General features: G+C 41.3%; 1 protein-coding gene across 1 annotated transcript in view; it reads left to right on the forward strand.

Moving 5' to 3' along the window:
- Positions 1–13,949, forward strand: part of cntn3a.2 (contactin 3a, tandem duplicate 2) — a gene marked incomplete at both ends in the record, with an annotated part of 60,370 nt that overhangs the window by 42,284 nt on the left and 4,137 nt on the right. Inside the window, 6 exons of the mRNA XM_084184036.1 lie at positions 6,109–6,179; positions 7,782–8,016; positions 9,165–9,274; positions 11,618–11,804; positions 12,180–12,292; positions 12,567–12,732. Of these exons, the coding sequence (XP_084040162.1) occupies positions 6,109–6,179; positions 7,782–8,016; positions 9,165–9,274; positions 11,618–11,804; positions 12,180–12,292; positions 12,567–12,732 (882 nt within the window). The remainder of the gene's footprint in view (positions 1–6,108; positions 6,180–7,781; positions 8,017–9,164; positions 9,275–11,617; positions 11,805–12,179; positions 12,293–12,566; positions 12,733–13,949) is intronic.

Raw genomic sequence — 13,949 nt, forward strand, 5'->3', positions numbered from 1 at the left:
CATAGACCTCCCCTGAAACATGAATACTGTATTTTAGCCTTATCAGGTTATACAGTGAGGGAAAAAAGTATTTGATCCCCCGCTGATTTTGTACGTTTGCCCACTGACAAAGAAATGATCAGTCTATAATTTTAATGGAAGGTTTATTTAAACAGTGAGATACAGAATAACAACAAAATAATCCAGAAAAACGCATGTCAAAAATGTTATAAATTGATTTGCATTTTAATGAGGGAAATAAGTATTTGACCCCCTCTCAATCAGAAAGATTTCTGGCTCCCAGGTGTATTTTATACAGGTAACGAGATGAGATTAGGAGCACACTCTTAAAGGGAGTGCTCCTAATCTCATTTTGTTACCTGTATAAAAGACACCTGTCCACAGAAGCAATCAATCAATCAGATTCCAAACTCTCCACCATGGCCAAGACCAAAGAGCTCTCCAAGATTGTCAGGGACAAGATTGTAGACCTACAAAAGGCTGGAATGGGCTACAAGATCATCGCCAAGCAGCTTGGTGAGAAGGTGACAACAGTTGGTGCGATTATTCGCAAATGGAAGAAACACAAAATAACTGTCAATCTCCCTCTGCCTGGGGCTCCATGCAAGATCTCACCTCGTGGAGTTGCAATGATCATGAGAACGGTAAGGAATCAGCACAGAACTATACGGGAGGATATTGTCAATGATCTCAAGGCAGCTGGGACCATAGTCACGAAGAAAACAATTGGTAACACACTACGCCGTGAAGGACTGAAATCCTGCAGCGCCTGCAAGGTCCCCCTGCTCAAGAAAGCACATATACATGCCCGTCTGAAGTTTGCCAATGAACATCTGAATGATTCAGAGGAGAACTGGTTGAAAGTGTTGTGGTCAGATGAGACCAAAATGGAGCTCTTTGGCATCAACTCAACTCGCCGTGTTTGGAGGAGGAGGAATGCTTCCTATGACCCCAAGAACACCATCCCCACCGTCAAACATGGAGGTGGAAACATTATGCTTTGGGGGTGTTTTTCTGCTAAGGGGACAGGACAACTTCACCGCATCAAAGGGACGATGGACGGGGCCATGTACCGTCAAATCTTGGGTGAGAACCTCCTTCCCTCAGCCAGGGCATTGAAAATGGGTTGTTGATGGGTATTCCAGCATGACAATGACCCAAAACACACGGCCAAGGCAACAAAGGAGTGGCTCAAGAAGAAGCACATTAAGGTCCTGGAGTGGCCTAGCCAGTCTCCAGACCTTAATCCCATAGAAAATCTGTGGAGGGAGCTGAAGGTTCGAGTTGCCAAACGTCAGCCTCGAAACCTTAATGGCTTGGAGAAGATCTGCAAAGAGGAGTTGAAGAAAATCCCTCCTGAGATGTGTGCAAACCTGGTGGCCAACTACAAGAAACGTCTGACCTCTGTGATTGCCAACAAAGGTTTTGCCACCAAGTACTAAGTAATGTTTTGCAGAGGGGTCAAATACTTATTTCCCTCATTAAACTGCAAATCAATTCATAACATTTTTGACATGTGTTTTTCTGGATTCTTTTGTTGTTATTCTCTCACTGTTCAAATAAACCTACCATTAAAATTATAGACTGATCATTTCTTTGTCAGTGGGCAAACATACAAAATCAGCAGGGGATCAAATACTTTTTTCCCTCACTGTAGATAAACATGTCTTAGTTAGCTACCTTGCATTGAAGTAGCCTGCCTTATCCATGTTATCCCTGATTCATTGAATGAGGGAATAATTGTATAATGACAAAAGTATTTGGTTGTAATGTTGCAGTATTTTATATCAAGGGTGGTCAACCATCCTCCAGGAGAGCTACTGGGTATGCAGGCTTTTGTTCGACAGAATGACAGTGCAGTAATTCTACTTTGTGGGGGGTTAAGTGCCTTGATCAAGGGCACAATGGCAGGAGATAGTAGGCCTACATGGGATCAGAGACCAGCAGCCTTCTAGTGTCAATAAGACATTTATGCAGACTTTTTCATGTAGGCTACATAGACGCCACCAATTATTGGTCATGGAAATTTGGTTAAAAGTGATGGAGAAGTCATGGAAAAGTCATGAGATTCCATCTGTCAAAATGTTTATGAACCCTTAACAGTGAATAATCAGAGGTCTGAATAGCATAATGTCATTTGGGAATTTCTGTGAACATAGTCTAATGGACCGACATGAAAAAAGACAGCTTCTGTACAGTGGCGATTTTAGCATTGGTGGGGCAAACTCCCCCAAATAATTGGGATGCATGCCAGCAAAGCCACTACACAACACAACACAACACAACACTAAACAATACATTAATTGCACTATAACGATAACAAACTGTGCCCACAAACTGTTAGGGCCTACATAAAGCTGTCTCAACAGCAGAGCTTTCTTTTCAGCACAATGGAGTGAATACTTACCACTGCTACACCTGGCTATCAGTGGAGCCTTGTCTGGCAACGAAACAGTTCATTCAGCCTAATTTACTGCCTTTTAAAAAAACATAGCTGATATGGCTGACTTGCTTAAACAAATGTGGTTTCTACTGACAATTGAGATGTACGACCTATGGCATAAGGGGACGACGAGCGTATAAGAGGCAATCCGTAATTTCGATTAAGACATTAATGAGTGAGACAGGACGGACGTAGTCAGTATAACTATTTGTTCAGCACTTTTGAAATGTACAGTGACAGAATTCAGAACATGGGCCGTTCTTACAGTATTCTCCCTGTACACCAAGTCAGAACAGTAGGATAAATAAAGGGGGCATATAAGCAGACAATGAAAGCTCTTACGATATTCGATGATGACAGTTCTCTAAAACAGGCTATAGGCTACATGTGCACCACCAAGTCAGAACAGTAGGCTAAGTTAGGAGGGGGAAAAGGACCAAATTATTAGGGTGAGGCACATGGGCTACTAACAGCTTACTACACAACATACACTTAGTATTACTTTCTTAGCTACAGTATACATATCTCCCTGGCATGTTACATCATTTATGCAGTAGCATACAATACATTTTTGGACTCACCTTGTTGTGCTGGGCTCATCAAACTTTGTCATCAAAGTCTGGTATTCTCTGGATTTATTGTGCTTTCAAGACAACCGGGAACTCGGAATAAAACGAATCATGACGTCAGTGATCTTCAGGTCGGCACTCTAGAAAGAGGCCAGAGTTCCCGACTTGGAATTTTGAGTTGCATGACCGTTCAAAACGTATTTTCCCAGTCGGAGCTAGTTTTTTCCTGAGTTCCCAGTTGTCTTGAACTCATTGAAGTCTGAGATTTCCCAGTTCCGAGTTTCCAGTTGTTTTAAACATAGCAAAAATCATGCTGGATTGACAGCATGGCCAATGTATTCTACCTTTTCTGGCCCATCGTGTTGAATGTTTATCCTTTTAAGCTTGGAAAAGAGACCCTTAAACCCAGACTTGGACCACTCTACTGAATAGCAGGCTAGTGATTGCTTTGCAACGCTCGCAGTTAGCCACTGATTCCTTCAAAACCACTCATTGTTGAATTTGCGATTTACAATTTGTTGTGTAATGTTAATGGCCGATGAGCACTGATATGTTTTATCTATAATTTCTCTTCATATGACAAGGATTGAAAAGGATTTGCCAGTAAATTGTCGACTTGATTCATGATGATGACTGCTAGCTTGCTAGCTAAGATTTTGAAAGTATGATGTTGACATGATCAGTCCAATCAAAGCTACGGTAGATATAACGTGATTTTACGTCATTTCTATCTGTGGCAAATGACCTTGAGCCTTCTTGGATGTGCACTTCTAATGTAACTCTATGGCAGCACCCAAGGGGCTTGAATTTTCGAGCTCTACCCATAGATTTTGCGGTGACGTAGTGTCCCAATGAGTGACAGAACACTGAGCCAATCACGGAGCACATAGAGACCCCTACGCTCTGTATTTTATGCTGGCTGTCCCACCACCACAGAAAGCACTGAGCTAGGCTGAAACACCTGCATTTTGGAGCTGCCTTACTCAAGAAAGCAAAAAAGAGACCATGTTTGCATGTGGCTTTATTAACTCAAAGATTATATATTTTTACATTGTTTGCAAACTGATATGTGACACGTATTAATGCCAAAATAACATGCAAAACAGGCACACTCTTTTTTTGTATATATATTTGTTTTAGCTAAACAGGTGGGGGTCAAAACAGGTGGGGCTTTGCCCCTGCCCTGAATGACGGGTCACCACTGCTCCTGCGCCTCTTTCATCCCAAGTCAAGCGCTGACATTACATTTCTTGCTTGGTCCGAACCTAGCATTGAATCAAGGGAATTTGTCGCGCTATGCAGAGACGTCCCAAGGATCCCGGATAGCATGGATGATGCAGGCAGGTCGTCACTAGTTGCCACAAGTCATAAACTCCGCCTATTTCTACAATTTCTCTTCTTAAAATGTGTTTTTAAAAATCTAGCCCTAACCTTAACACTAACCTTAATCATACTGCTAACTTTTGCCTGACCTTAACCTTAAATGAAGACCATTGTTTTCATGAATTTTTACGATATAGCCACATATTTTGACGTTGTGGTAACTAGTGGAAACCATGCAGATGTTCCTCTTTTCCGAGTCACAGGTTGCTAGGCAACCCTCCTGGATTTGCCCAGGCAGGCCTGCCCCTCACCCGGCTATAGCCAGTGTGAGAAACTTGCTAGCAAAAGTTTGTGCAATGAGACAAAAATAAATACTGCACTCTGACCCACAAACATCTTTGCTAGATTCATAATAGTGTTATTAGACAAAGCAAGTGAACTTCAAAACGTGATGTAGTTTTATTGGGATTTGCAGCTGTTGTTGGTAAGTAATGAATCTACTACCTTCTGAAATTACTTACTCATCCCTTTAATATAGACCACATGGAAAAGTTAATAAATCTGATTTTCAAACATGTCCCTCATGTTTTTCTGACTTCTAGAAAGAGTTTTAACGTTACCCACTTAACCCAAACAATTCCCAGAGTTTTCACCATTACTGTATAGCCCTAGTTACTTTGCTTTGACAAAGTCATTTCTGAAGATTATTATTTATTTAATGTGATTAGAGATTAATTTACCTTTGTCCCTCATTTTAAGGTCAACCCTGTTAAATTAACTGAACACTTGTTTTAATATGGTGAAACTATTCCTTAAAAAAAATAAAAAAACATTGATCAAACTAGTACTCAAATCATAGTGTAAAAGCAGCTGAGCTGGATCTACTCCTTTTGGCCATTTTCTGGTGTTTTGTGGTGGAAAACTGAGCCAGATGACCATAACACGTCTACCCTGTTACCCATAGATAGGAAGGCTAGAAATGTTTTAGCAGTAAAAAAAAATGTGTGAAGCTTGCATTCAATTGCCCCTCCCTGTTGCACACAACAAGCTTCCATTCCCCATGTCACAAGGGGAAATGGCTGATTTAAGATTAATTTAAATCCTGTTACATCAACCCTGTTACTTTAATTGGCACTTACTTTATTAATTTTTCTTCATTAAACCTCTTGAAATGGGAAAACATGTTTTTTATGAAGTTGAACATGTGCTCTTTATGACAGAATGTTATAGGTGCAAATTACACTACCCAAAAGGCACTCAACTGGTGGAATTACCCAGCTGTTGGATTACAACCCTCCTCCAATCGGGCCCGGGCACAAATAGTATTTGTTTCTATAAAAGATACTTAAGCCGTGTTTAAACGAGCTTGCCTGGTGCAGTGGAACCAATGGAATTGGATGTCCCAAAAGTACAAACCCCAACCATCTGGAACTCCAGACAGGCTCAATCAATGTTCAAAGTATAAAGCAAAACAAATATTATTTGAACCCAGTTCTGCTTCAAATAGTTTTGACAATACAAATGTCTCAAGCTATTTGAAACAAAAGACGTGCCCACATGGCAGTCTAGTGGGCGGGCGGTAGCTTAGTGGTTAAGAGCATAGTGCCAGTAACTGAAAGGTCGCTGGTTCTAATCCCCGAGCCGACTAGGTGAAAAATCTGTTGATGTGCCCTTGAGCAAGGCACTTAACCCTAATTGCTCTGGATATGAGCATCTGCTAAATAACTAAAATGTAAATGTAGTGTTGTCATAAACATGGTGTCTGTTGTGTAGTTCCTGATGCTGCACCCACTGATGTTGGAGGAGGGGGCGGCAGCAGATCGGAGTTGGTTGTTACATGGGAGGTAAGTCATCTTATGCTCCAGTCTCCTCTAAAGGGCAGCTGTTGTCCTTACTTGCATGTCATTAAAAAGGGTGCTTATTATTTTACATTAAATCAGTTAGTTGGCTTGTGAGTGTTGTAAATCCAGGGCAGTTGAAATGTGGCTCCGGAGCAGCGCTTGTAATTCCTTAGTTGAGGCGCCCGTATAAGCCCTTGGCAAACACAAGCAGAACATGACACCTCACAGTTTTCAATTAATTATACTTTGAATGGTTAAAAGGGTACAATTCAATCAAATCCGAACCTTGGAAATCCCACACTGCTGCAAACTGCAGTACTGCAAAGTTACATCAGAACAAATGTTTAGGCGTCATAAGTGCCAAACAAATAATGTAATTATTATATAAGCTAAATACATTAAGAATTGTACTCAAATCAAATCAAATTTTATTTGTCGCATGCGCCGAATACAACAGGTGTAGACCTTACAGGGCTTACTTACAAGCCCTTAACCAACAATGCAGTTTTAAGAAAGAATACCAAATAAAATCACAAAATAATACAATATAAAATAATACGAAATAAAAGTAACAAATAATTAAAGAGCAGCAGTAAAAATAACAATAGCGAGGCTATATACAGGGGGTACCGCTACCAAGTCAATGTGCAGGGGCACCGGTTAGTCAGAGTTAGAGTTATTAAAGTGACTATGCGTAGATAATAAACAGAGAGTAGCAGCAATGTAAAAGAGGGGGGGGGGGGGGCAATGCAAATAGTCTGGGTAGCCATTTGATTAGATGTTCAGGAGCCTTATGGCTTGGGGGTAGAAGCTGTTTAGAAGCCTCTTGGACCTAGACTTGGCGCTCCGGTACCGCTTGCCGTGCGGTAGCAGAGAGAACATTCTATGACTAGGGTGGCTGGAGTCTTTGACAATTTTTAGGGCCTTCCTCTGACACCGCCTGGTATAGAGGTCCTGGATGGCAGGAAGCTTGGCCCTAGTGATGTACTGGGCCGCACGCACTACCCTCTGTAGTGCCTTGCGGTCGGAGGCCGAGCAGTTGCCATACCAGGCAGTGATGCAACCAGTCAGGATGCTTTCGATGGTGCAGCTGTAGAACCTTTTAAGGATCTGAGGACCCATGCCAAATCTTTTCAGTCTTCTTAGGGGGAATAGGTTTTGTGATGCCCTCTTCACAACTGTCTTGGTGTGCTTGGACCATGTTAGTTTGTTGGTGATGTGGACACCAAGGAACTTGAAGCTCTCAACCTGCTCCACTACAGCCCCGTCGATGAGAATGGGGGCGTGCTCGGTCCTCTTCTTTTTCCTGTAGTCCACAACTCTTCACCTAAAGTGTTATTATTGAAAAGGTTTAATTTCAAGAACTGTGGGAATAATGTTCCGTTAAAAAGGCTGCAGGGAAATATATAATGAGCCCAATAGTTTTAATATCTGCTTTTCTTGCTCATTTCAGTTATGGTCAGGTAGCAAAGAAAACACATTTGCAGGTCATGCACTTCTTCCATGGGTATGAGATTGGATGTGATTGTGTCTGGCGTGATGACTCGCTGAATGTGTGTTTTGTATGTGTTTTAATATCACTATAGTTTTGTGTTTCACTCCCAGCCTGTTCCCGAGGAACTGCAGAACGGTGAGAGCTTCGGTTACATCATCGCGTTCCGTGGCCTCGGTGAGATGACTTGGACCCACGTCGCCACCTCCGCTCCGGGGGCATCCCGCTATGTGTACCGGAATGACAGCATCGCTCCCTTCTCACCCTTCCACGTGAAGGTGGGAGCCTATAACAGCAAAGGGCAGGGCCCGTTCAGTCCCGTGGTCACCATCTACTCTGCAGAGGAAGGTGAGAGGTCAACCATGTCTACTCCCCAACAGTCTTAAACATTTTCCTTTCCTTGCTTCATTGGTTTCCACAACCACTAATTTGAAAGGGTATGATAGGATTTATTCCATGTAGCCAGACTGTTTGACTATTGAACTGTGTGTCCAAAATGGTACTCTATTGCCTATATAGTGCACTACTTTTGACCTGAGCCATAGGGTGCCATTTCAGACACAGACCCAGTTCACATATTTGAAAGAATGTATTGTTATGTTAGGGAGGTTCACATTATGATAATATACTCAAATGTAACTATAAATCAATCAAAACAAAGGGTACCCCATTTTATTTGGATAGCCCCCTAAACAGTGTCTACAAATACTCAAACTATCAACTGCAACTCTGTTGATTGATATACAACAACATGCAAGGAATAGGGCTAGAGTTAGGGTTAGTGGATAGCTAGTTTAGTTCGTTGAATATCTATAAACCATCTATAGGGGACCATCTTAAAGTAACTGTCCAGTGTTTCCAGATTTCTATGAAATATGACCTATAATGAATTACAATATGAGTGAAATAGTTTTCCATCCAGAAAATGGGAATTAAGTATGTTAAAAAACAGCTTTTCTGTGTTGGAGTGGTGTGGGCGTATACCAGTCATAAAACATATTAATTTGAGTAGACCGCTGATTGGCCAGCTCATCCTCTTCAGGAAGATGACATAATAGAGGTAGCTCCCCAAGAGGGTATGAAAAATGTATGCACTCACTAACTGCAAGTCGCTCTGGATAAGAGCGTCTGCTAAAATGACTAAAATGTAAATGTAATAATCCTCTATGAGGAAATAGCAAGCATTTTTTAAAAGGTCTGTTTGAGATACAAGTTTGAAGTGGAGTTTGTGAAGTGTTTTTTCTCCAATGTATGCTTTGCCCACAAATACAAGTATAGGATGAGTCAACAACATTATTTGGGTATGAATTAACAGAATATTAACTTTTAAAAGTGAGATTTTCACTGAACAGTTACTTTAAATAAAGTACCAAAGTTAATACAATAAACTGAAGGATCAGAAATGTTTGTTTGAAAGGGGTTGTCTTTGCCTGGAGAGTCGTTTGCCTTGGCTGTTTTTCAATAATGGGTGAAACTCTCCTTGGTTGTCTTTTCAGAGCCAAGTGGTATGCCAGGGGGAGTTTGGGCCAGAAGTGTTTCCGCCTCAGAAATTGAAGTGAATTGGCAGGCTCTCTCCTTTACTCCTGAAAGAGTTCTCGGCTACGAGGTACATTTCCTGTTTTAAATGTAAATGAAACAGCGAGTTTGTGCAACACAATTACAATGCCTGTCGTCACCTACAGTGTACCTCAAAGCCTCAACTTCAAAACGTCATGTTCCCATGGAAACGGCTGATTTAATTGAATGACTTGTGTGGCAAAATATACAGGCCTTCACAGCAGCATCCTGAGAGCACTTTGGCCCTTTTAAAGAATACAAAGCAAATTGCTGATCTACCTGTTTTTTTACTTCCTGTCACCTGTACTCAACACCACAAACACATAACGCAGGCTGTGTTTTTGGGCCAGAAACATGCCAAGCATTTAACCACTTTCCGGAACCTTAACCCTAAACCATCGCTGCCAACTTTTGAAGATAGTTTGGAGTGAGATTTCCTATCATAAATCTGAATGCTCCACCCAAAAAGTTAATTTCCTGCAATTCTATATATTTTCACACAGCTTTGGCCCATGACCAGGTTGGAATACGCATATTTTTAAATCAGGATTAATTTAAAGTTGAATACACACTCAAATCTCAACAACTTGGTTTGAAGTTACTTTGAGATTATTTGGGCATGAAATTTGGAGTAGGCTAACTGGTGGAAAATGCTATGGCTAACCATAGGATGGATTGCAGTCTCTCCTTGTCCATAAGAAACAAACATGTAAATATTTCATTAATTTGGATGAACTATCCCTTTAAAATAGGAACGTAGAAATTCCTACATAGAGGTAGCTCCCCAAGAGGGTTGGCCACCCCTGATCTATGTTTCCCAAATACTGGGGATTTGAACATGTTCATGTGACATTTGATTTCTACAAATTACCCCACATTCAAGAAAGATCTAATGAATATCTATCTTCATGTGGTTGAGGCTGATTTGCAAAACCTTTCCATCATCTTTCTTTACATAGGCAAGATCTTTTGCATTTATACCTACCATATCTGCCTAGCACCGTATGCACAATAATACAATGACAAAACAGGATATTTGAGGCAAGGGGCATTTCAATATAGCCTATTGTCATTTTATGACATAGCCTATATTCAGCACTGTCCATAAATGCTTACAAAAATGAATAGCCCTCATTGAATTGTAAAAAAAAAAAAAAAAAAAACATAATTATCTAAGACATATTGACATATCAGATTTCAAATTGAATTACACAAGCAAAATTGGTAAAAAGTCAAATAGAAAAAGTATGGGGAATAACAGTAGTGTTCTTGCTGAGATAGGCACACCAATTAGTCTATATTTTAGCCCATTGTAGGGGATGGATATTGTTCTAATGACTTAAATCAGCTATTGTGAAAGACCAAATACATTAAACAGACAATAAGATCTCCTGAAGACAAGATGATATAGCCAACCCAATTATCTTTCAATGTATTGCCCCCTCCTCCCCCCACTAGAATCAGTTTGGGTTCACAATCTGTTTGGGCAAAATTATATTCATAATACAGTAAGACAAATCAGGTCACCCTTCCAAAATTCCTGCTGAACAAACAAGGTGAATAATGTAACCTATGGATCTGGGCTAATGCAAGTGGTGAATTAAATCACTATGGTAGGCTATATTATCACATGCTGTCAAAAGGAAGCATTTTGCGACAGGGGCAGGAGTGACAGCAAATTAATTTGTTGACAATTATGTGTACAAAAACAGTGCTACAAGTTGCTGTGCTGCTCTTTGATAATTGAGTTCATAAACTTTGTTCAGTGTAGAACGAACGTGCTTGTCCAGTCTGTCGTGTCTGCCTTCTCCACTCTAATCGTGGGAGGTCTTTCTTTACTAACGCGCATCCAATCGCCTTTGTCCCGGACCCTTACTAAACCAATCACAAGCTTAAATTTGCTGCGGTTCACAGTGCGGTGGCAGGAAAATTATGTATCTCCCAGGTGAAGCTGCCGCGGTTGAAAAGTCAATGCCCTGAATATTCACTGGATTAAATAGAAAATAGAAGCAGTACTTTTTCCAATGCGTGAGAAATAAGGGGTGTGGCGTGTGAAGAGGGTCAAATGTGTGTGTCTCACGCCCAATGTGTGAGAATTGGCAGCACTGCCCTAAACTTAACCTTAAACCTAACCTTAACCAAGTTCTTGCTTAAAGCATCACTCTTCGGGATTCATGAAAATAATTACCTTGAGCGAGGCGGGAGTAAAAGGCATATAGCCAATCAGAGCTCAGAATTAGCATAAACCAAATCCCCAGTTTGAGATGTATCCACATGTCCACAAGTCTGTAACATCGGATGGTTGTTTATTCAGTGTGTCAATGTGTTTGCTTCTGTCCCTATTCAAGTAATACATTAAAAGATAAACTCCCATTTCCTCCCATTTCAACAGGTGGTGTACTGGGAGGATGACACCAAGCCAGAGACAATGGGGAAAGTGAGGGTACCTGGGAGTCAAATCTCGGTCACTGTCAGTGGCTTAGGGCGAAACACTCAGTATTTTCTCACAGTCAGCGCTTTCAACACAGCTGGTACTGGCCCTTTCCTCCCAGCCATCAACGCCACCACCAAGAAATCACGTAGGTGTCTTGAACACACTAAAATACGGACCTAGACGGTCAATGGAGGGAATTCCATCAATTGCTCAGCAAAAGGGAACATTTGTTAATAAACTGGACAAAGGTGTAGTGGACAGAGGGTGTAGGGTTCTCCATTCTATGTAGGGTTCTATTTCAGCACGTTTACTTTTTGTCACGGCAGTGGTTGGGAAATAGCTCTTATTTAAAGGTCAATTCTAACTGCATGGTGGGTAGCTGTCAGGAGAAAAGTGTGTTGAGTAGAATGAGCCAGGCCATAGAGATACAATGACTGGTGATGATGACTGGGAGAGGTCATGACTTGTTATGGTAACATACAAAGAAACTTAATGACAGAATGCTGCTTGTGTCCAACAGCACCTGGACAACCTCCTCTAAATGTTGAGTGGACCTTGATTGGCTCCCAGATCACTATATACTGGGAGCCGGTGGTAGCCATGGAAACAGAGTCAGAGGTCACCGGTTATCAGGTGAGTTTATATTATCCTCAGACTTCCCACTTACTTCAAAACTAGTAATGGCAAATTAGTCCAGCTACATATTTATCAATATCTGCTGTACTTATTGATCAATACCTACATATTTCCGTTATGTCCAGGAAGAATCACATACCTTGCGTGGTCGTCTGGTCCACCACCTTGTATAGTTTCTAATGATAAATCCCATCCTAATTCTTCACCAGACAGAGAGAACTTGCTGATAATGAAGAATGCTACTCCATGTTTTCTCTTTTTCCCCCATCAGCTGTCTTATAGGAGTCTGAAACATAAGGAAGAGAACATGCTCTTGACAAACAATTCCACAGCCGAGCTGACCCTTGTTGACGACGACGACTATGTAATTCACATCAGGTCGCTGAGCGAGGGAGGGCTCGGCCCAGCCACAGATCCCATCCGCATCCACAAACTAAGTAAGCTGCTCATAATGTGAAGCATTAACTAATCTGGGTTCAGCTAAAATATATTTGTTAATGAAGATATTAACAAAATACAACAGGCCCTTGGACTAACTTAATGTGACAATGTGACGTTTCAATCCCCATCGGGACTGGGTCAGGTTATTAGAAATGGATGGATCTTGGAAATGTTTTGTAGATTTAATACGATCTGCGCACAAAGGAGAAGCAAGTTCGGAGGGACCAAGAGTCTTGTCTCAGCTTATATCCAAAACTAGTTGTACTGTATCTACAGTTGAAGTCGGAAGTTTACATACACCTTAGCCAAATACATTTAAACTCAGTTTTTCACAATTCCTGACATTTAATCCTAGGAAAATGTCCCTGTTTTAGGTCAGTTAGGATCACCACTTTATTTTAAGATTGTGAAATGTCAGAGTAATAGTAGAGAGAATGATTTATTTCAGCTTTTATTTCTTTCATCACATTCCCAGTGGGTCAGAAGTTTACATACACTCAATTAGTATTTGGTAGCATTGCCTTTAAATTGTTTAACTTGGGTCAAACGTTTCGGGTAGCCTTCCACAAGCTTCCCACAATAAGTTTGGTGAATTTTGGACCATTGCTCCTGACAGAGCTGGTGTAACTGAGTCAGGTTTGTAGGCCTCCTTGCTCACACACGCTTTTTCAGTTCTGCCCACAAATGTTCTGTATGATTGAGGTCAGGGCTTTGTGATGGCCACTCCAATATCTTGACTTTGTTGTCCTTAAGCCATTTTGCCACAACTTTGGAAGTATGCTTGGGGTCATTGTCCATTTGGAAGACCCATTTGCGACTAAGCTTTAACTTCCTGACTGATATCTTGAGATGTTGCTTCAATATATCCACATTATTTTCCTTCCTCATGATGCCATCTATGCTGTGAAGTGCACCAGTCCCTCCTGCAGCAAAGCACCCCCACAGCATGATGCTGCCACCCCCGTGCTTCACGGTTGTGATGGTGTTCTTCAACTTGTAAGCGACCCCCTTTTTCCTCCAGACATAACGAAGGTCATTATGGCCAAACAGTTCTATTTTTGTTTCATCAGACCAGAGGAAATTTCTCCAAAAAGTACGATCTTTGTCCCCATGTGCAGTTGCAAACCGTAGTCTGGCTTTTTTATGGCGGTTTTGGAGCAGTGGCTTCTTCCTTGCTGAGAGGCCTTTCAGGTTATGTCTATATAGGACTCGT

The sequence above is a fragment of the Coregonus lavaretus genome, assembly GCF_964263955.1.
Source record: "Coregonus lavaretus genome assembly, chromosome: 20".
NCBI lineage: Eukaryota > Metazoa > Chordata > Actinopteri > Salmoniformes > Salmonidae > Coregonus > Coregonus lavaretus.